This window comes from Sporobolomyces salmoneus, assembly GCF_050403485.1.
Source record: "Sporobolomyces salmoneus JCM6883 DNA, S_salmoneus_JCM6883_v1_ctg54, whole genome shotgun sequence".
Lineage (NCBI taxonomy): Eukaryota > Fungi > Basidiomycota > Microbotryomycetes > Sporidiobolales > Sporidiobolaceae > Sporobolomyces > Sporobolomyces salmoneus.
The window spans coordinates 25,572-45,196 of record NW_027481109.1 but is presented as its reverse complement, the minus strand read 5'-3'; the positions used below and the strand labels follow the sequence as shown (position 1 = coordinate 45,196).

Genomic DNA, 19,625 nt, shown 5'->3' with positions numbered 1-19,625 from the left:
TGAAGGAGAGGATCCTTTTTTCGTTTCCAGGCGAAACGAGAGTTTCCGACGAAGCGGAAGAATGAAGTTTGTTTTGGGAAACGGTTTGTTGAAGGAGATCGAGATCGGCGAGGTAAGCGGCGGGGACTATTGAAACAAAGCAAGTCAGTTGAGTGTCAACAATTCAAGTAGGGAGGGACTTGCAATGATCGTAAAGGGGAGCAGGAAGAAGTTTGAGCAAATTCAAAGGGTTCCACCAATCACGCCTGACTTGTTCAATCGATCCCATGGACCTCTTCATACGTTGAGGAGAGTAAGTACCGAAAGAAGGAGAAGTGGTCGCCGCCGTCGCTTGCGTAGTTTCGAATTCTCCATTGTAGTGTTCATCCGTGATTTTGACCGAAACTGCTTCGTGGAAACTTCCCTTCGCGTCGATACGGTACGACTTTTGTTTCTTGTTGACGCGGAGCCAGGAGAACCAACGGAAAGGACGGAGGACGATCGCGGGACCGAGGTGGGCGTAGTTCAAGCAAGAGACCGAAGAGAGAGTCGCACGTCCGGATTCTTCGTCGGCGAGACCCGGAGGGACCATCGTGACGACGTCGAGGTGGTTTTGTACTCGCCAGAGAATGTTGGGTCGATCACGAGGAGTAACGATCGTCTGCAAAGAACGAATGGAATCAGTTTCTGAGCTTGGAGCTCAGAAGTGAGATCGATTGATGCTTACCGCTTCGAAAGCGGAAGCGAAGTCACCGTCTCCGACTCGAGGAGTGCCGAACAAAGTCGCATCACGAAGAGAGAGGTCGGTTCCGAGATCTTCAGGTGAGCGGAGGCAACGCGCGAAGAAGAGTGAAGCGAGAGCAGATCCGAGAGAGTGTCCCTGAGAATGAGGAGAATTTGGTGTCAGTCGAGAGTAATTCGATTGGCGTGATGATGTCGAGAGACTCACAGCAACCCAGAGAGGGATTTGAGTGATTTCAGGTTGACCAGGTTGACGGTTTTTCGCAAGTTCTTGTTTCATTCGAGTCGCAGTGTGACGAAGAGTGCGAACGATCGTACCTATCGTCACTCGAGTTAGCCGGTCGCTCGCTGAGTTACGGGAGCGAGAGAGCAGCTAACCGTAAGCGTCGGAACCCGATCGATGTTTCGAGTTGTTCGTCATGAACAAAGACGTGTAGAAGCCCTGATGAGCCGTCGAAGGAGATCCACCGAAGAAGACAGAAGCGGGAACTCGATTGATCTGCGAGAGGAGAGAGAGATCAGGGTCTGGGCAAGAAAAAGGGAGAAAGGACGAGAAACGCACGGTAGCGTCAACCAAGAACTCGGCAAAATTTTGAGGACCGGTTCCTGTTTGCGAGAGAGTCAGAGTCAGTAACGATAGATGAAGAGATGAGCCGTGAGATCACCTTTGAAGACGAGAACGATGAAAGGGTCTTGATGATTTTTGGTCGAAGTGAAAAAGATACTCGCGAATGGTCCACCTCCAGTCGTACCCAATTCCGAAACTCCTTCGTATTCGAATCCCCAAACTCGAGCCTGTCGTACAACGAACAAGAATGGAAAGTCAGTAGAAAACCCTAATCTAAAGACTCGAGAGACTAATTCGAACGTACCTGACGTTTGATGACCTCTTCACTCTTGTCTAACTGAGCTTCGGCTTCGTTCAACAATCGATCGCGTTGATTGACATCGTGTTTGATTTTCTCAGCTTGAGCCGTCAATTCGCTAGCCAACACGACGTATTCATCCTTGCGTTCGTAAACGAGAGCCGACATCAAGAGGAGAGCCTTGGCGAGAGGGACCGAGAAGATTCGAACGCTGGCGATCGCACGAGAGGAAGTCAGCGTCGAAGGAGAGCGAGAGGGGAATCAGGGAAAGGAAAGACGATTTACGTTTTCGCAACTCCAAACATTGGGTTTTCGTCGTTGATATCGGCACCAGGAGGGATCGTCGTACGGTCTATATAGAGACAATCGTCTTCAGTATCCAAGAACGGAGAGAAGAGAACGAGGAGGGAGGGAGAGAACGGACAGTGTCCGCTCAAGATGGGGAGCGCATCTCGCATCGTTTCGACCGAACTTTGATCAAAAATGTCGGGATTCGCCTGTGCGACACTCGATGTACTTGTTAGCTCACTCACACGATTGAGTCAAGGGAAGAAATGGGAGAAACTCACCCAATTCACTGGGGAGTAACCTTTCGCAAACTTCTTCGAAATGACATCGATGAACCATCTACCACCACACAACCCAGCGAGCCAGAAGACGAACGTCGCACCACCCAATCCGAGCCAAACGACGGGGTAGATGAAGAGAGCCGCTCCAGTCGAGAGAGGGTCGAGTAAGATTGAAGCCGGCGAAGTGACGAAGGTCCAGATCCACGAGACGAACGTGTGGTAGAGGTACAACGCGAATGCGAGGGGTACAGAGTTCTTCGCGCGGAGAGTCCAGGATCGATCAGATTTCGGTTGAAGCGTGAGGGTCGCCAACTCGGCAGCGTGAGAGGCCGAAGCCGAGAAGTTGAGGGCGTCTTGATCTTGTTTCTTATCCATCTCCGAGCGAGTGAATGGAAAGCGAGAGGGGGAAAGGAGGAGAGAGGAAGAGAAGAGAAGAAGGGACACTCTGATTTCACGTGCGCGTGATCAGCACCGCATTCATTCGCTTCCGCTCTTCTCTCTCTCTCTCTCTTTTCTCGTGCTACTCGTTTGATTCAAGTCCAGCAGGAGTAGTTAGGCATCGCGCTGATTACAGTATGAGAGGTAGGCGCGCAGAACCTGGGGAAAGCTTTTCTTTCTCTCTTCGAGACGCAGGCAAGACGCAGGAGATGCTCCTTTGCAAGATTCGCAAGCTGTGTAGACGTGAGGATTCGCACAGAGAGAGGCGCAAGAGTAGAAGACTTTGACGAGGGAGGACGAGGCACCCTCGAGATTGCAAGTTTTCAGTTTTCAGTTTTCTCTCCTCGATCGAAGTCTCTCCAGCAGTCTCCTTCTCCTCCCTATTCTCCTTGCTATAAGTGAGGTGCAGCTATGCATTGCTCCAGCGGGTACAGACAGATTCAGTTCGTACGGACCTCACTGAGCTCGATTCTGCGAAAAGAGGAAACTCACATTGTCGTCTGAGACGCCTATCCGTCGCCCTTTCAGGCTCTGATCGAAAACTTGATGACGGGATACTACGAGATAATTGTCAGTCTCGACTCTGAGTCAGAGAGAAGAGGTTTTGCTCACTTTGCCTCGCGGCGATTGCCAGCACGAAGACTTCACCCGAAACAATTTCGTTTCGCCCTCGTCGACGACGACAACAGTCTGTTGAGGCATCAAATTCCACTCCATCTCGTCCTTCGTCATGGGCTCACTAGCGACGACGATATGTCCTTGGTGAGTCTTTCCCAGTCTGTTTCCGATATCGACTCCTCCGTCTGGATGATCTTGATACTTCCGATCGAACGTCGGTCCAACTGTATTTGACCAGTAGAGACTGGGAGCTTCTCGGTGTTCACATGGGTAGGCGAATCGTAGAGCGATGAGCTTGTCTCCATCCGTAATCGCCAAGTTTGCAGAAAACCAGCCGACCAACTCGTCTGTGTCGGTATCGACGTAACCTCCTTTCTCTTTTTCCACGAGGTTGATGACCGTTGCGAGTGTACGAGTCAAAGCGTCGAGTTGTTCGTCGAGGGAGAATTCGTCGAGCCAAGTTGCGTCGTCGCTTGGATCGAGAAAATGGAAGAAAAGCGCAGCTGATCTCAATCGAGAATCATCGATCGAGAATCAGTGATGAGCTCATGAGCTCGGGAGAGAGGATACGGATAAAGCAAGCTCACCTAGCCATTCAGTATCAGTGGTACCTTTGACGAACGAACGAGCGCGAGGTCCAACGAGATTCATCAATTCGAGCTGAATATCCGCGAAGCCTGTTCCTCGTCCGCATCAGCACAAGTCCGAAAGATGTTATTTCCGCGGTGGGACATGACTCACGACCGATACATCCATTGTGCTGAAAAAGAAATCTCCCCCATTGAAACGGGTGACAATTCGGAAGTTGCACCGTTCCATTCGTCGCCTACCACGTCTCACGACCTCATTTATCAGCATCTCCAACGACGGACGGCGGAGAAGAGGATACCTACAGCACGAATGTGTCCGAAAACAACTTTGCTCTCGATCGCATTCGCCAAACTTTGCAGATTGTAATCATGCAACGGCGGCGAAATACACTTGTACGCCGCCGGTAGCATATCTGGATGCGCTACTCGTTGTCGCGGGGTCGAATAGACTTGATGAGTCGAGGGAGTTTCACTGTACCAGCCAATACCGAATCCGTCAATGTTTGTGAACGTGTTGGGGCTGTCGGCGTCGTTTGCGCTGGAAGGTGGTTCAAGTTGCAAGCCGGGTAGGTAGTGCTCATCGACTAGGGTCATGGGTCAGCTTCAGGCAGAAAGAGGGCAGAAGAGAGAGGACAGGCTCACCTTGTTTGAGTAAAGAATGCCGGGGCCTAATCAGCAGATCAGCGAGGAGGATCGGTTCGTAGGATGAGAAGTAGACGATCCATCGACACATAACGCTGAACAGGCGGAAAGAAGACTGAGCGAAAGAGAGGTTGAACGAGCCGAGCGTGAGAGCAAAGTGACTGAGCGCTCGACGGCAAGTCCGCGGAGGACCTCTCCATCTGCTACTCTACCTAGTGAGCTCTGTCACACTTGAGAGCAAGAGCGAAGCTATGCAGAGGGCGGCGGGTCGAGTTGTAGGAATGCGGGAGGGAGAAGAACTGCTTGTCGCGCCGTGAGGATCGAGAGCTCGGCGGGGCTGTGGGAGAGCAGCTAGATAGTCTTCCTCTGCGTTCTGAGCGTACAGAGTAAATCGAGAGATGCCGGTGAGAGGTCAAGAGGTGAAGGACTTCGCTCGCACCTTTTCCCACTCTTCAACCTCTCCGTCTCTCAATAAATCAGCTCTAGACATGTCGTGGCAAGGTGTGTAGCCCTGTGCACCTCTCTCTATGCCGTACTTGCAAGCTAACGAGCTCTCCTCGTCCTTCTACATCTTCCCTTCGTCATCAAACTTTCTCTCCCTCCACGTCCACCTCACTCGTTCCGAACCGGTTGGACCTGTAGCTTACGTTGACTCTAACCTCATCGGTACCGGAAAGATCGCCAAGGTGAGCTCTTCTCTCTGTGAGAATGAGTTGGGAACGTTCGCTGATTCCATTCGAACCTCGTTCTGCGTCGTGCTTTTGATTAGGCTGCGATCCTCGGTCAACAAGGTGGTGTATGGGCATCATCTTCAGGCTACAACGTGAGCTCTCATTTTCCCGTTACCCGAATTTCTCCCTTTCGGCTCGTTCCCCTCTCCATTATCTCTCTCTTCAGCTCTTTCCCCCTTTCGGTTGAGGTCTTCACCGCCGGACATTCTCAGTACTGACCACTTGAATCATTCTCTCCGCAGCTCACTCCCGAAGAACAAGCAGCGATCGTGAAGACATTCCAAAATCCCGAAGGAGCTCAAGCGAGTGGGATTCGAGCAGCTGGACAAAAGTTCTTCTGTCTCACAGCGAACGAGAGGAGTGTTTACGGAAAGAAGCAGGTCAGTCTCTCACACACTCTCTCCGATTCCTGGACTTGAATCCCGAGGATGGGAGTGACTGAACGAAAACTTGGATTGTTCCAATGCGGTTTGCACGATTAGGCCGACGGTATCGTGATTGTCAAGACTACTCAAGCCGTACTCGTAGCAGAATATGCTCACCCAACTCAACCCGGAGAAGCTACCAAAATCACCGAGGCGAGTTTCTCGCAATTTCGTAAAATCGGGCTTTCTATCCCTCAATTGCCTCTAACGTCTCTCTACTGAAATTGTAGGAGCTCGCCGACTACCTCATCGGTGTAGGCTACTAGATTAGACACTTCCTGCCCTTCTGTTCTTCTACTTCGTTTCTTAGGTTCTTCGCCCTCTCTCGCATTTTACGACTAGCTCGTCTTCCGTTTCCCTTCCTTTTGCCCTTTTCAGTGACGTCCTCTCTGTTTCTCTCTGACGCACACAACCCATTCTTCGAATATCTCTCTTCAAGAATTGAAACCAAAGCAGTTCCACGTGACTCGTGCGTTCCTCCACGACGCTTATGCACGGCGAGCGAGGTACCGGGCGCCCGTGGTTCGACGCTCAGCTTTTCCTCAGCCGTTGTTACCGGCGAGTAGCCTGCGTCGAAAGTTGCGTCTTGTCCTGCGAAATCACAATTTTGGTTTTTCCCAGACTGTCCCATTTTTCTCGGCGTTCACGAACTCACTGACCATACGATCTACTCGTCAGCATCACCGACAAAGCCAGATCAAGGAGATTTGTCGAAAAATACGTTTCGCAGCTCTCATCGCCTCTCTGTCTTTCTCCACCTCTTTCTCCCCATTCACCGTGGCGAAACCATATTCTGACAACCACCCAAGTACTTCCGCATTCGAAGACATGTGAGTCCACGCCCCCTTCTCTCTGTTCTGAAGGGAGGGCTCGAGTTGTGTTTCTCCAAGAGATCGGGGGGACTTCATCAATGAGCTCTCGTTGCCAACTGTGCGACTGCCTTGGGCGGACGGTGGTCAGGATACTCGATAGCTGGACGGCACGAGGAGCTTCTCCAGCCTCGACGGGACGCTCTAGTGTTTCAAGACGAACCGACTGATTCATCCCATTCATCTCACTAACTCTCCCTATGCGCTCTTACCCACTCGTTAGGTCTGAACCTTACGACCCCTATATCCCCGGTTCGAACCCGAACGCTCCTGGAGGAGGTCCAGGACCTTCCGGTTCATCAGGAGGAGGAGCTGGAGGTTCCGACACTCGTACGGCGGCGATTCAACAGCAAATCAATGATACCGTTGGAATCATGAGGGATAACATTAGTAAAGTTGCCGAGAGGGGGGAGAGATTGGATGTCTTGCAGGATAAAACTGGTTAGTTTTCGACTCGCTCTCTCTTTGGTTGTTGTTTGCGAGAGACTGATGCAGAGATGTGGAGGGGAATAGATACGTTGGCGCAAAGTGCTCAAGGGTTCAGGAAAGGTGCTAATAGGGTTAGGAAACGCATGGTACGTGAAGCTTTTATCCAGAAATGTTGGCGAAGATCGTGAAAACTCATCGTCTTGTCTTCTTTCTGGTTGCTTTCGTCGCGTACTCAGTGGTGGTACGTCTCGCATCCCTTCCTGTAGAGCTACCTTGCGGTCGTACTGATTCGAGCCTCGTTCCATGCGTGTAGGAAGGACATGAAGATGCGAATGCTAATCGCGGCAGGAATCGCAATTCTCGTCATCATCATCGTCGGTGCGTCTTCTCCCTCTCTCTCCCTCCATCTCCTATAACCCTGACTCGTCATTGTCGTGCTCTGTAGTCCCCATCGTCGTAAAGAAATAGGAATCAGCGCACGACTCGAACAACACTCAACAACCGATTGGTCCGATTTCTCCCCCTTCCCCTTCAACTTCTTCCTCCTGAAATCCCCCTTCCCCTTCTTCTCTGCCTTCCCTCGCTCGCTCTCATCGCTATGTTCACCTTTTCAAGCGTCGGTTGTTCACCTCCCCTCTCTGTCTTCGATTTCGATAAACCCTCCCCAAAACTCTCTCCCTTATTTCGATTGTTCGATGCTCGTGCACCACGTGATTTCACTCCTAACCCATCCCCACGCTCTCCTCGTCGTTCCTCCACGATGCCCACTTCAATCCCTCTCTCGCTCCTTATTCACCTTGCTCGAAACCCCTGTTCACATAACCCTCTCTCTCTCTCTTTCTGTGTGCTCCTCCCCTCCCGCTTGATATTCTACCGGCTACACTCCTGCTCTTTCTCATCTCAATCAGTACCTTTTCCTCTCTTTCGGTTCTGAAACCTTGTAAACTGTTCTTTTTTCCTCTGTCATTCACCCGACTTTGTTCTTTGGTCTCTGGTTCTCTCGCCCGTGTTAGATCTCCTAATCAATCCTCGCTCGGGTTCAGAGGAGTCTCACGAATGAGAGCAAGCGAGACAGATGCGTTAGAGGAAAATTGGTTTCGATTTATAGCACAACACGACCAAAAACTTCGAAGCTCATAAACGGAAACCTCAGACCAACACCTTCCCCCTTCATCCAAACCGACCGACCAAGAAACGAGAAAGTACGAGAGAGGAGGAATGGGAGGGTGCGGGACAGAGTTGAGGCGGTAAAGGGGAGAGGTTGTTCGAAAGGTTTTCCTTTGTGAAATTCGAGATATCCGGGTTTGCGAATGGGTACTGTAGAGAAAGGGAGGAAAAGTAGCAGGAAAGGTTGCAAGGGTGATGATGCGAGGAAGAAGTAGGAAGAGGTTTTTTGCGCCAAAGGGACTCGTCGGGGGTAACTCCATCGAGGAGGGGTGGGAAGAGTGAGAGGGGGAGGCAGCAGAGGGTAGAGAAATGGAAATGAATATGTGCGTGAAAAAGAGAGAGAAAGGTAATTCGTGAGATGCGGGTGTGTGAGAGAGAGAAGAGGAGAAAGAGGGGGAATAGGTAATGCAATGGTAGTAGACGGAAGAAAACGATGCGAGCGAAAGAGAGTAGAGTAGAGGGAGAGAAAAGGGGAATTAGAATCCACCTAAAGAATCATGAGTACCGAAAACGTCCTGTCTCGTATATTTCCCCAACGAGCACAACCCGAACCTCTGTTTCTTCTTCAACGCTTTCTCTTCCTTGACGACTCTTTCTCGTTCTCGTTCTCGTTCGCGTTCGTCCGATGAATCATCTCCTTCGTCGACGGTGGTCGCGCTCATTTCGGGGGAAGAAGAATCTCCTCGAGTTCGGTGTTGATGCGAGATCGACGAAGTTGAAGAGGAAGCGTTCGAACAAGAAGATGAACCGTATGGACCTCCTCCTCCGGGTTCGACAGACTCGGCGGAAGAAGGCGGTAGTTCGATATCTTCATCCGAGGAAGAAGAAGAGGAAGAAGCCGAAGAATCGTCCTGTATCGAACCCCTCCGAGGTGTAACGTCTTGATCCGGTTCATTATCCCGTTCGTACCCTGCGTCGTCCTCATCATCATCATCATCGACAGTCTCAGTCGAATCATCGACCAACATTTCATCCTCCAACTCTAACGCTTCATCCTCCAATTCGATATCTTCCGTAATGACTCCCACTCCCGGTACACCCGTCATCGTCGTTACTCCTCCTCCTGCTCCTCCTATCGGTTGATCTCTCTCTTCACCAACGAAGAATCCACCTTCAATCAATCCATGAACCCCTTCGACGGGATTCTCCATACTCGGTGAATTCTTGGGTAATTTCGGTCGATTCACCCCTAATCCCGCTCCTCCCGCTCCTCCTCCTCCCGTTGAAGTACCTGATGTGGCCGCGCCAGCTACTTTCTCCCTCTCGACACATTTGATCCATCCACCACCTTCCGCTTCCCCTTCGGCACTACAACTCCGTTTCAATTCGAGCGATTGCGCTTCACACGTAGGGATGATCGGAGATCGATCGTATTCCAGAGTCGAATGGGTCGGGAAGACGGACGCGTTCGTACAACGGGCGAACCGGACCGATTTCGAGGTAGACGAACGACGCGAAACGGGTCGAGTTGGAGGAGGGGAAGAGAGGGGAGTATCGGCAGCCGATCTAGAATCACAGAGAGTTAGCTGAGGGCCAGGAAAGTACGAGGAGAGAGAGAAGACTCACGAAGTAGGAGAAGAAGAAGTGCAAAGGATTGATCGTACGGGAAGAGGAGTCGGTTGAGGGGAAGCGATGATTTGATCCAAAGAAGGGAGATTGAGAGTCGCTGCTGATGAAGACGATGACGAGTTGTACGAGAAGGGGAAAGAAGAAGTTCCAAATTCCCCCGAAAAGGAATGCAAGGAAGGGAAAGAATTTGTCGTTGAATTCGAATCGGGAGAATGTGCGCGGTGACGTTTGTGAGGGGAAGCAGCGTCGGAACCGGATGAACTCGAAGAGGCGGAACAATTTGATTCAGTCGGGGAGAAAGGATTAGAAGAGGAGGAGGAGGATGGAGCGGAAGAGAGGTCGAGCGGAGAGACGAGAGGCGCGAACGAGGAAGGACCTTCGATTTGATGCTGATGATGAGAATGAGTAGATCTTGGCGAGTAATCGTTGTTGCGGAATTGCAAAAACGAGGCGAAAGAGCAACTAGACATGATTGCGTCGATGGAATTCGATTCGATGGCGGTGTTTCGAAGAAGAAGAAAAGGGAGATTAAAAGGCGGTGAAGAAGTTTGGTGGTGGAGAAGGGGATAACCTGAGTTGTCTCCGGGTTTGGTTGTTGGTTTTCGTTTGAACCGGGTAGGTCGTCTAGCAGCGTTCTTCAGCCATGACGAAGGAGTGAGGGAGGGAGTGAGAGAAGGAGGGTCGGAGATCTGATTGAACTAGTTGTTGGAAATGAGCGGAAGAACTAAATCTTCTCCTGAACTAGTTTTAAAGTTCTTCGAATCTCTGTAGTAATGTCCGTCACATCAAGCGAGTCGGGAGGAGGGAAAGGAGTCATTTTGAAACGGGGAGGTGTCAGCCCAATCTCAATCCTCTCAAACGAGAAGAAAAGCCTCACAGTGTATCAGATTCGAATGTGTATGATCACGTAAGGAACCTTGCCAATCGATTGGACTGTGAGTGGGAGGAGACGGTCGAGGAAAGACCGAAGGCCAATCAGATCGAGGGCGACGAGACAACAGAAAACTGCTGTAAAGTCTGTAGGAGGGGTGAGGCCGGGAGCGCGAGTGCTGTAAACGTTCTTCTGCTACTTGCTTCCTTCACTGATTCGGGTTGTTTGTTTGTTGGGAGAAGGGCTGAAGTGAAGGGGGAAAGAGGGGACTCTCCGACTTAGAAAATATTTTTGAAATCGCTGATTTCGTTCGGTCGCTCTCGCTCGTCAACACCTCTGCAGGATTCCCGATAGACTCAAACGAATCGTTACAGTTTCAGTCAACCGGGAGTGTCACTCTGAGCTTGCCACCGAGAGTTACGTCGCGCGAAATGAGTCTGAGGCAAAAATACCGCTTCTTTTCGCTCGCGTAAGCTTGGCCTCTGCTCTCCTTGCATTCGAGCTCGAAACTACTGCAACGGTAAGTCACTAGCGCTAGCGAGACGAAACCGTTCAACGAACAGTTGAAAGCGTTGGTCGAATTCAGAATCCTCAGCTTTATTCGACTTTTCTCCCTCCATTCGAGTTGGTTTTGAGGGTTGCGTCGACGGACGTCCGAAGTGTACAGTACGGTTTACGTCGTCTTCTTGGTGTCGCATAAGAGAATACGTTGGAAAGCGATGCAATCTCGTTGAAATCGAGAAAAGTGAGACTTGCTCTCAGCGGACAGAAAAATCGCTTTTCCGATTTGCTTGTTCTTATTCAGGGTACTTGCTCTTACACACAGAATACCGAAGGGCGTCATTCGCAGAGTTGTACCGAGAATTGTTTCGTAACAAAGTTCCGGGTTCGTTCGGAGAGAAAGGCAGGAAGCCTTGTCGTGGAAAGAGAGGTGACCGGACGACGGGGGATGGTGTCACGAAAGAGCTTTGAGGACTTCGTCAACTCGCGAAAGAGAGATTCCGAGTAACTCGAATTCGAGCGAAACCGACGGGTCGAGCTTCGTTCGAAGCCAAGTCGTGAGTTGTCGGCGCAGAGGGTCTAGGAAGTCGTTCTGGGTTGTATTTATTCTCAGAGGAGATCGAATGCCGGTCTGTTGGATGAGAAATTCGTCAAGTCGAGCTTGCAATAGGAAAACCTTGTCGTAAGCTTGAACTGACCCGATTCTCCTGATCCCTCGTCAGGAGGAAATAGTAGAAGTTGAGCTTCTGCGCAACGTCTCTTTGATGTTGTTCGACAAAGTCCTGCGGCGAGATCGGTGTGTCGAGTAAGTCGGGAGGACTGAAACGGAAGAGTATCGATTCGAACTCTTCGAGGAATCGCGGAGTGCCGAGGATAGGTGTACGAGTTGGACCCTATCAAGTGGACAAGAAAAAATCAGTATATGTGTGACCAATCGCGAGAGAGCAGAGCGTTTTCAAGTCACCTGCGAAAGCTTCGAATCGATCAATTCTTTCACGATCTCAATGCAAGCTGTTTTGAAAGACGGAGTCGCATTCTCGTCGGTGAGAAGTTCCTTGAGGAGAGCTAGCTGAGTGGCTTCGGCTTGAGCGGGAGTACCGGTTTGTTCGAGATCCAGGATTACCCTCGACAAGAGTCGGAAAGCGAGAAAACGAGTTTGAGGATTTGGCGAAAGAGCTGAGAGAGACGATAGCACCTAACCGAGGGAGTACAGTCAAACAGTGATGTGGAGTGAGCGAGATCGTGAAGAGCAACGAGGCGAAAGGTCTGGAACTCACCTCGACAAGTGAATACAACAGGTTCTCCTCAAATCCCGCTCCTTGACTCTCAGACTTCGCTTGTTGATCGATACACCACCACAAGAAGAAGAGAATATCGCCCTCAGCGATCTTGTATGCAGTTTGAGGTTGCAACGATCTTTTGATCGTTTCGAGAGTTGCCGAGAGAAGGAATGTAGGAGTCGCAGGCGTGTCTTCGTCGATATCGAAAGCAGGGAGTGGTGTCTCGGAGTGGAGAGAGAGGTAGTGGGAGAGGAGCGAGAATGAACCAGTTCGATGGAGCGGGTCGGAGAACTTGCAAGCGATGAGGAGGTCGTCGAGCTTGTAGTCGAGAGAGCGAAACATGGTCTACAGGAAAAGAGCAATGAGTGCCTGGCCTGCTGCGAGGAGAGAGGAAAACGAGACTAACCGGAAACAAGCTTGTCCAAATTCGTTTCGTCGAGACTTCCCGAGGACTTGGAGGAGGCTGCATCGTTTGAGGCGGTCGATACCTTGGCTCCAGGGTCAGGAAGAACTGGTTTGCGTTGTCACAAGCCAGGAGGGGATTAAGGAGTCCAACGACTGTTTCGATGAACGACCTTGCGCTTTCTTGAGCCTGTGCTCCATTCTCGAAAACTATCAGTTCTGCGAAAGGAGATCGGTGCGACGAGAATAACGCACCGTCAGCCTCGGTTGTTCGCCTTGGGTCTCCCCAACTTGACTTGCAAGATTGAAAATCGCCTCTACGACTTCCAAGTCGAGCAGATATTCGCTTGAAACGTCGTGCATCGGGAAAGAGCCTTCGACGACGAGATAGGTAACGACTGATGATATGGTGTCGAATGCGGTCGCATAGAACTTGTCGGGTTTCGCCGTTTTGAGACGTTTCAAACCTGCGATCGAGCCATCGTTAGCTTGCGAAGCGGGAATTGAACGGGTCAAGGTAGCTCACACTTCTGGTATGCCCTCACATAGACCGACAGAGAGTACAAAGCAGTTTCCAGATCTCTTTCGCCGGAAACTGACTCGGAGTTCTTGTCGTCCGTTTCTTCTTCGTTGAATTTCATCTCTGCCAGCAGTTCCTCGAGCCCAACAATGATCTCCTTCGGGCTTGAAACCTCACAGACTTGTTCTACGATGCTATGTGATTCGTTTCGGATCGAAGGGCTTGCGAAAGACGGGGAGAGAACTTTGAGAAGAGGGAAAGGGTCGTCGAAGATCGTTTCCTGCGAGCACAGACGAAGGTCAGCTACGGACAGAGCTAGCCAGAATCTTCCCAACTCGCCTCTATAGCCATGTTGCCCTCCTTGACGCTTCTCGCCGTCGCTTCGAGCTGATTTCGAAGTTGTTTGATGACGGAGGAGATCTCTTCGAGGGATGTTTGTTGAGCGTTCAGGGACTCGTCGAGTCGATGCAATAGTACTTTGGCGTCGTCTGTAGAGAGTCTGGACATGTCGGAGTGATCGAGAGAGCTGGAGAAGGAAGAGATGTTGAGGGACAAGGAAAGTCTCTCTTGTCCTCTACCACTACCTCGCCTGCATGTACCGAAGTCATGTGACAGTCAGTAGAGAGCTGGAACATGGGAAAAAGCAGGAGGATCGTTCAACTTACCGCTCAGCTCGCTTCGACGATGATCAACCAGTTCCTCTGTCCTCAGACCAAGGCGCTCTCTATAGGTGACCCAAGTCGAATGCAGTGTAGAGATGAGTGATCGATGGAGTTAGAGTGGTACACAGACGAGATGGAATCGCGCAGGGTTCGCTTTCGAGCCCATTCAGTTTTTCGAGCCCGGTTCTCTCGTGTTTACCTCTCTTGTTTTGATTCGTTGTTGCTCTTCGGAAGACAACCTCACGACCAACACCAACACTAACGGAGGAGATCGAGCGGGAGCTGGTATTGACGACGCATCAGTGAGCATTCTCCTTCTGTCTCCTTCCAATTCGCCCTCTCTGACGCTCTACATCTGGCCAGGCAGTCTCTCTATCTCTCACGTCCTTGGTGTAACGACTCTGTAACGACCCTCTACGCGACCCTTTACGACTGTTCAAACCCCTTCACGACCCAGCTCTTCACTTTCCGGGAGTAGAGCGAAAACCTCTCCCTTTCCCATCCCATTCGACACGATCACGACTTCTCCATCTACTCTCCAGCTCAGCGCTATAAACGCGTCTCTTTCCTCGCGCCACGTTCTCCCAGCTTCACGAATCCAGTTTCTCAATTTTTCAGACCTCTTCGAACGAACTCTTCTCTACCCTCTCAGTTTTCCCACTTCTTCCTTACCGAGCCTTCCCTTCACGACTTCTTCTTTATCTTCACGACCTCACGACTCTTCTACGACGACCAATTCAGCACACGAACCTATTCACGAAATGAGCTCACTAAATCCTCGATCTTACCGCTCAAATCGTCCCATCAGTTCTTCCTCATCTCTCACTCGACCCCTTTCCGTCGGCTCAAATCTCTCGTCGTCCTCTTCGATCACTGGCGAACGGAGGAGACGCTCTGCCATTCTGCTCGAACAAGAACTCGGTACAAACCCTCTCGAAGATACTCCGGGCAGGAGGTCGATTCGAAACTCAATCTCGAGAGCGGAGGAGGTACTGCGAGCAAGTGAAAGACAGAGGGAGTTGGAGAGGAGGAAAGAAAGGGTTGGATTGAGAGCGCGGCAGCTTGGACAAAGTACTCGATTACTCGAAGAACTCCAACTCGACGACACGACGGAGGAGCTAGACGTCTACGATACTCGGCGTGACAGAAACTTCAACGAGGAGAAGCTACTCCGTAAAGCTCCATCGATTCCTACCGATTTGCCCCTGAGGCCGACTGATCGAAGGCGCTCAATTTCGCTCACTACGGAAAACGTCTCGACTCACCAGCGGCAATTCCTCTCTCGTCCCGTTACTTCGCCATCAATCGCCCCTCCTCCCCAACGACCTCTCTACGAAACTCACCTCGCCAATTCAAGCTATCTTTCGATCCCTGCCGCTGAGCCAACTTCGAAATTCTCAGCATCTTCGGGAGATTCCATCATTCATGTCGTCGCCGGCAATGTGCGATCGATACGCTTGAAGGATCGAGCACGATCATTCAACCAAGCCTCTGCGAACGGAATCAAGACTTTCGGCAGTAAGCTCAAATCGAAAACTCCGAGCAAGCTCAATCTTCGACAGAAGCCTAGTCTCGCTGGCATCTTCCGAGACCCTTCTCACGCGTTCGATCAGCAGGCGGAGGAGGTACAAGATCCAGTCGAAGGGAAATCGAATCTTCGCCAGATTGGACACGGCCACAACTCGAGCATCAGTTCTTCAGCTCTCTCCACCGACCGAGACTCAAAACCTCGCGCATCTTCTCGACGTGGCTTCTTCCGCTCTGCCCTACGAGATTCGACCAGCACTTCCTCTTCCTCCAATTCTCGACCTCGTTCAGCTGCCACAATCTCTCCTTCGATCGTCTCGGCTGCTCGTTCAAACTCGTCAGGAGGGATCCACTCGTCACTCGACAAGCGTAACTCAGCATCGACGAGCTCTTCGACCGGAAATTCGGAAGAACGCAAACGTTTTTGGGTTTCGAGAATTGGTCGCACAATTCGAGGGAAGAACGTCTCGACGAAGCGAACGATTTTTGAAGACGACAAAGAGAACGAAGGAGTCGTACACCTTGCAGACAAGGTGAAATTCGGTAGTGGTAAGCTGTCATCTCTCTCGCCTCTTTCCGGAGCCACCCGTTCTTGACTGTTTCGTGCGGATAGCTTCGCCTCGCGTCAGCACTTTTCGACCTCCGTCTCGTGTCCCCGTCGATTCGGTCTTCGCGAACAAAACGAACCAAGCTTCTGCTCCTCCTCGTCCTCTTCAACCCTCGACCGGTGTCATCGACTCCAGGGTGCGTTCAGCTCCTACTGCCGTAAAGGGCCAGCGCCAAGGAGACGTCCTCGCTTCGATTGCTCCCCGAGTTCGCGCCAAGTTCAGCAAACCAATCACAGATGCACGCCCTCTCGACTTGAACATTCGCCACGTACAACAGACACAAGGATCAGTACGAGTCGCGGAAGATTACCTATCGAGTAGATTACCTTTCTCGGACCTCGTTCTCCTCCCTCCCAACGAATCCGCCTCCTCTCGATCGGTTCCTAGTCGCAAATTGACTCTCGACAAGTTCAAACGAGAACTCGCCAAACAACCCTCTCATTCTCAATCACGACCTCGCTCACTTCTTCTCGTCTCTCCAACGTCATCTTCCAGCGATGAGCCTTCAAGTCCAGCTCGATCGTTCCGTTCACCAAGTCCCGCTCGTTTCCGAGACCTGCTTCCTTCCGGCACAGCGTCGAGTCCAGAGAAGAACGAGAAAGGATTACCGGTACCGTCTACAGAAGGAAGCCCGAGAAGTATCCGATCGAAGGAGAGTCCGACGAGACGTAGAGCTGCTCTCGGACCCGAGAATATCATCTGCATGACTGACACGAGGGAACGAACTGGTAAGCCAATTCAACTTCCTTATAGCAGAACAACAAATCTGATCCGTATGAGCCGTCGACAGGACCAATCTCGGAAGTAAGAGGAGCGACCACCGATTTAGCCGATTTACTTTCGGGTCTCGAAGAAACGCAAGACTACGACCGATCTCGCAGCTTCAATCTCCCAACTCCCCACGGTTCCGTTCCGGCACTACCTGAAGTCCCATCGCTCCCTCCACTTCACCGTCAACAACATGCTCTGTCGCACGTCGAATCAATCGAATCCCTCCGCTCGACTGTGTCCGACGTTCCCGAAGACCTCAAAGATCTAATCAACGCCGTCGAAGATCATATCTCGGAGGTCGAGATTCCCTCTTTCGTCATCGATGGTTACGGAATGCATGATCGAGGATTCGCAGACGAAAATTACGAATCTTCCTCCTCTTCCGACAGCGAAAGCGATACGAGTCAGGAGGAACACTTCGCTCCCGCCTTCGGTATGGACTCAAGATATCTCTCAGTCAACGGAGAACATACAAAGAACGGATTCACAAGTAGTGAGGGAGCGACTTCAACGAGGGGATTCGACTTAACCGTTTCGAGTTTCGAGGGACACGTTTCGACAGCCGCGAACGTCCTCAGAGACATGCTTGGGGGAGTTCTACCTCCGCTCTCGACCGGACCTCCCTTGTCGGAATCGCTTGATTCAGACGCGGAGGAAACGGAAAACGAAGACGATCAAAATTCGCTCTCGGAAAGCGTTAGAGAAGCACTGGAAGTTGGTCGGCCCTCTGTAAGAATCGACTGTTCTTGAAAGCTGTGCCAGAAAGCTAATGACCGTCGACGCTTTCCCTAGGCCGGAGATAGAATGTTCGAACGTCTCGATTGCGAAGTTTCGTTGTCAGCTCTTGTCGACCCCTCTCCTCCTCCTTCTCCCCGCCCAGAGCGCTCCCGACAGAGTATCATGGCGTCTTCCTTCTCTCTCGGTCACTTTCACCACGACAGCGCCGTTTCGTCCGCAGAAGGAACGGAAAGCACCCTCTCTTTCGTCCACGCTTCTCCCACACCAAACCCTGCCTCCCAACGTCCTCGACGCCACAGCCTCTCCAGATACTCGCAAGACTCTCAACCCCCTCGTCACCCGAGCCATCGAACTCGAGCACTCTCATCGCAATTCTCTTCGATCTCCTCTTCTCAGCCGGAATCACTTCAAGCGCATTCGAAGAGCTCTTCCTCGGCTCCGAGCAGTCATACGACTTACTTTAGTATCACCTCTTCCGCCAGCTCACCTTGCCCAGCCCCTCGCAACCGTCGAATCTCGATGCTCACTCGCTCAAAACCTCCTCCGTTGCAACCTTCGTTCCGCTTCCCTGCGCATCCGATCGAGACTGCCACCTTCAAGGTCGATATCCGCATGGGACACACGCACGTCGGTACCTCGACCACAAAGGTTGATCCGACAAGCGAAGTTTCGCTTGGAGAAGCGAAAGGTGAGCTTGTTCTCCCTTTCCTTCGATATTTCGAGCTAATTGACTTACGGTAACGATCATACAGTTGCATCATACTCTTCGCTCGAAGCCGACGTTCAGCAGACTTTACTTGACGCGAACGATTTCGATCTCAGTCCTCCTTCTGTCGCCGACGATGAAGTTCTCTCGACCTTCGACATTATCTCAAGCACTATCCTTGAAGAGAATGAGGACTTCCCTGCTTCCCCTCTTCGCAGTCTTGGCCTTCAGCTTCATCTCGACCAGTCATCCCCGAGCTCAAGATTCGCTCCTCCTTCTTCACCGTCACTCCGCTCAATCGACGATGCCTCGGAGGATGATGGATACGACGACGTCCTCGACAGCGGAGATGACTACGACTTTACCGCTCGGGATCCCGAACTTACTAGGAAATACGTTCATCTCAGCTACGAAGCTGAAACCGAAATCAGGAGGAGTCAAACGATTTGGCCTGACACGGATCGTTCTCGAGAAGCCGTTGCTCGTAAGCACATCTCTGACCGTCTCGTCACCCTGAGTAGACGCTGACCTCGCTCGTCGTGACAGTCTTTGACGCCCCGAAAACTTACCGTTCTATTCTCGATTTCCTACTCTCTTCACGAAACCTATTCCCTTCTCCACCACATCTCGCACGACTCAGCTCTTACGTTCCTCTCGCTTTCGCTGATCCCCCGACTCCTCCTTCTCCTATCTCTCCTACTTCTCCGATCAGAATTCCCTCGCCTCTTCACGATTCAACCGGTTCTTTTCTCGCTTCAACCCCTCCATCTCCCCCTTCGATGTCCTACGTCGCGCCTGAGCCGCAAATCTCGAAACCTGTTCAACCTGTTGAACCTCTTCGCAGGATACTCGGCAACAAATCGGTCAACGTCGCTCTGTCGAGTTCAACCTCGGCGCCGAAAGAATTCGACGTCCTCTCGCCCTTCACCGCTCTACCTCCTCGCATCGGTTCGAAGCTGCCAGGCTTAAAAGGTTCAACTAGTCCTGCAAAGAAGAAGAAAGTAGATACGAGTTTCCTCGGCGACGCGACTTCGAGGAGAAGACAAGCTCAATTCAACGCTGCGGCGAGGAGGTTGGAAGGGACCGGGTTCCCCGAAGAACAGAGGAGTGACGATGATACGGATGATACGGGTGTGTTGGAAGCGAAAGGAGAAGCGACAGATGATTTAACGTTTGCAAAGTGAGTTCAGTCTCCGTCTCTCTTTCGTGACACTTTCTAACTAGAATCCCGTTCGATCGATTAGAACTCCGCCAACTTCGATCGTTCGACCTCGAGGTCCCCGTAGAAACATTGTATCTGCTTTGCGTTGAATGCCAACTATTTTCTTTGCTAATGTGGCTCGGGAACGTGGAGAGAGAACGAAAATATGGTCCAGTGCAGTGCGAGAGCGAGGATTTGCGAGAGG

General features: G+C 51.4%; 7 protein-coding genes across 7 annotated transcripts; 3 read left to right on the top strand and 4 right to left on the bottom strand.

Annotated features, from left to right (window-relative positions):
• Nucleotides 1-163: 163 nt before the first annotated feature.
• JCM6883_007090 (lipase family protein) lies at nt 164-2,530 on the bottom strand (the record flags this gene model as incomplete). Its single annotated transcript, XM_076634211.1, has 10 exons — nt 164-640; nt 707-859; nt 929-1,038; nt 1,099-1,219; nt 1,283-1,326; nt 1,386-1,515; nt 1,593-1,797; nt 1,872-1,938; nt 2,011-2,083; nt 2,156-2,530. The coding sequence occupies 10 exons, from the start codon at nt 2,528-2,530 to the stop codon at nt 164-166; spliced, it is 1,755 nt and encodes a 584-aa protein (XP_076485797.1).
• Nucleotides 2,531-3,117: 587 nt separating this feature from the next.
• On the bottom strand, nt 3,118-4,395 carry JCM6883_007089 (class II glutamine amidotransferase; the record flags this gene model as incomplete). Its single annotated transcript, XM_076634210.1, has 5 exons — nt 3,118-3,150; nt 3,206-3,714; nt 3,799-3,888; nt 3,953-4,037; nt 4,105-4,395. 5 exons carry the CDS (start codon nt 4,393-4,395, stop codon nt 3,118-3,120), a joined length of 1,008 nt encoding a protein of 335 aa, XP_076485796.1.
• A 536-nt stretch (nt 4,396-4,931) lies between these two features.
• On the top strand, nt 4,932-5,865 carry PFY1 (profilin; the record flags this gene model as incomplete). The annotated part of the gene is made up of 6 exons (XM_076634209.1): nt 4,932-4,944; nt 5,086-5,129; nt 5,213-5,266; nt 5,417-5,554; nt 5,657-5,752; nt 5,830-5,865. The coding sequence occupies 6 exons, from the start codon at nt 4,932-4,934 to the stop codon at nt 5,863-5,865; spliced, it is 381 nt and encodes a 126-aa protein (XP_076485795.1).
• An 803-nt stretch (nt 5,866-6,668) lies between these two features.
• Nucleotides 6,669-7,365, top strand: JCM6883_007087 (synaptobrevin family protein; the record flags this gene model as incomplete). The annotated part of the gene is made up of 5 exons (XM_076634208.1): nt 6,669-6,909; nt 6,982-7,043; nt 7,134-7,138; nt 7,211-7,275; nt 7,343-7,365. 5 exons carry the CDS (start codon nt 6,669-6,671, stop codon nt 7,363-7,365), a joined length of 396 nt encoding a protein of 131 aa, XP_076485794.1.
• A 1,175-nt stretch (nt 7,366-8,540) lies between these two features.
• JCM6883_007086 (uncharacterized protein) lies at nt 8,541-10,103 on the bottom strand (the record flags this gene model as incomplete). The annotated part of the gene is made up of 2 exons (XM_076634207.1): nt 8,541-9,570; nt 9,631-10,103. 2 exons carry the CDS (start codon nt 10,101-10,103, stop codon nt 8,541-8,543), a joined length of 1,503 nt encoding a protein of 500 aa, XP_076485793.1.
• Nucleotides 10,104-11,459: 1,356 nt separating this feature from the next.
• JCM6883_007085 (uncharacterized protein) lies at nt 11,460-13,714 on the bottom strand (the record flags this gene model as incomplete). Its single annotated transcript, XM_076634206.1, has 8 exons — nt 11,460-11,636; nt 11,704-11,898; nt 11,970-12,200; nt 12,283-12,630; nt 12,692-12,877; nt 12,943-13,154; nt 13,214-13,487; nt 13,574-13,714. The coding sequence occupies 8 exons, from the start codon at nt 13,712-13,714 to the stop codon at nt 11,460-11,462; spliced, it is 1,764 nt and encodes a 587-aa protein (XP_076485792.1).
• Nucleotides 13,715-14,630: 916 nt separating this feature from the next.
• JCM6883_007084 (uncharacterized protein) lies at nt 14,631-19,530 on the top strand (the record flags this gene model as incomplete). Its single annotated transcript, XM_076634205.1, has 7 exons — nt 14,631-15,945; nt 16,010-16,732; nt 16,795-17,504; nt 17,568-18,201; nt 18,266-18,703; nt 18,766-19,399; nt 19,464-19,530. The coding sequence occupies 7 exons, from the start codon at nt 14,631-14,633 to the stop codon at nt 19,528-19,530; spliced, it is 4,521 nt and encodes a 1,506-aa protein (XP_076485791.1).
• Nucleotides 19,531-19,625: the final 95 nt, after the last annotated feature.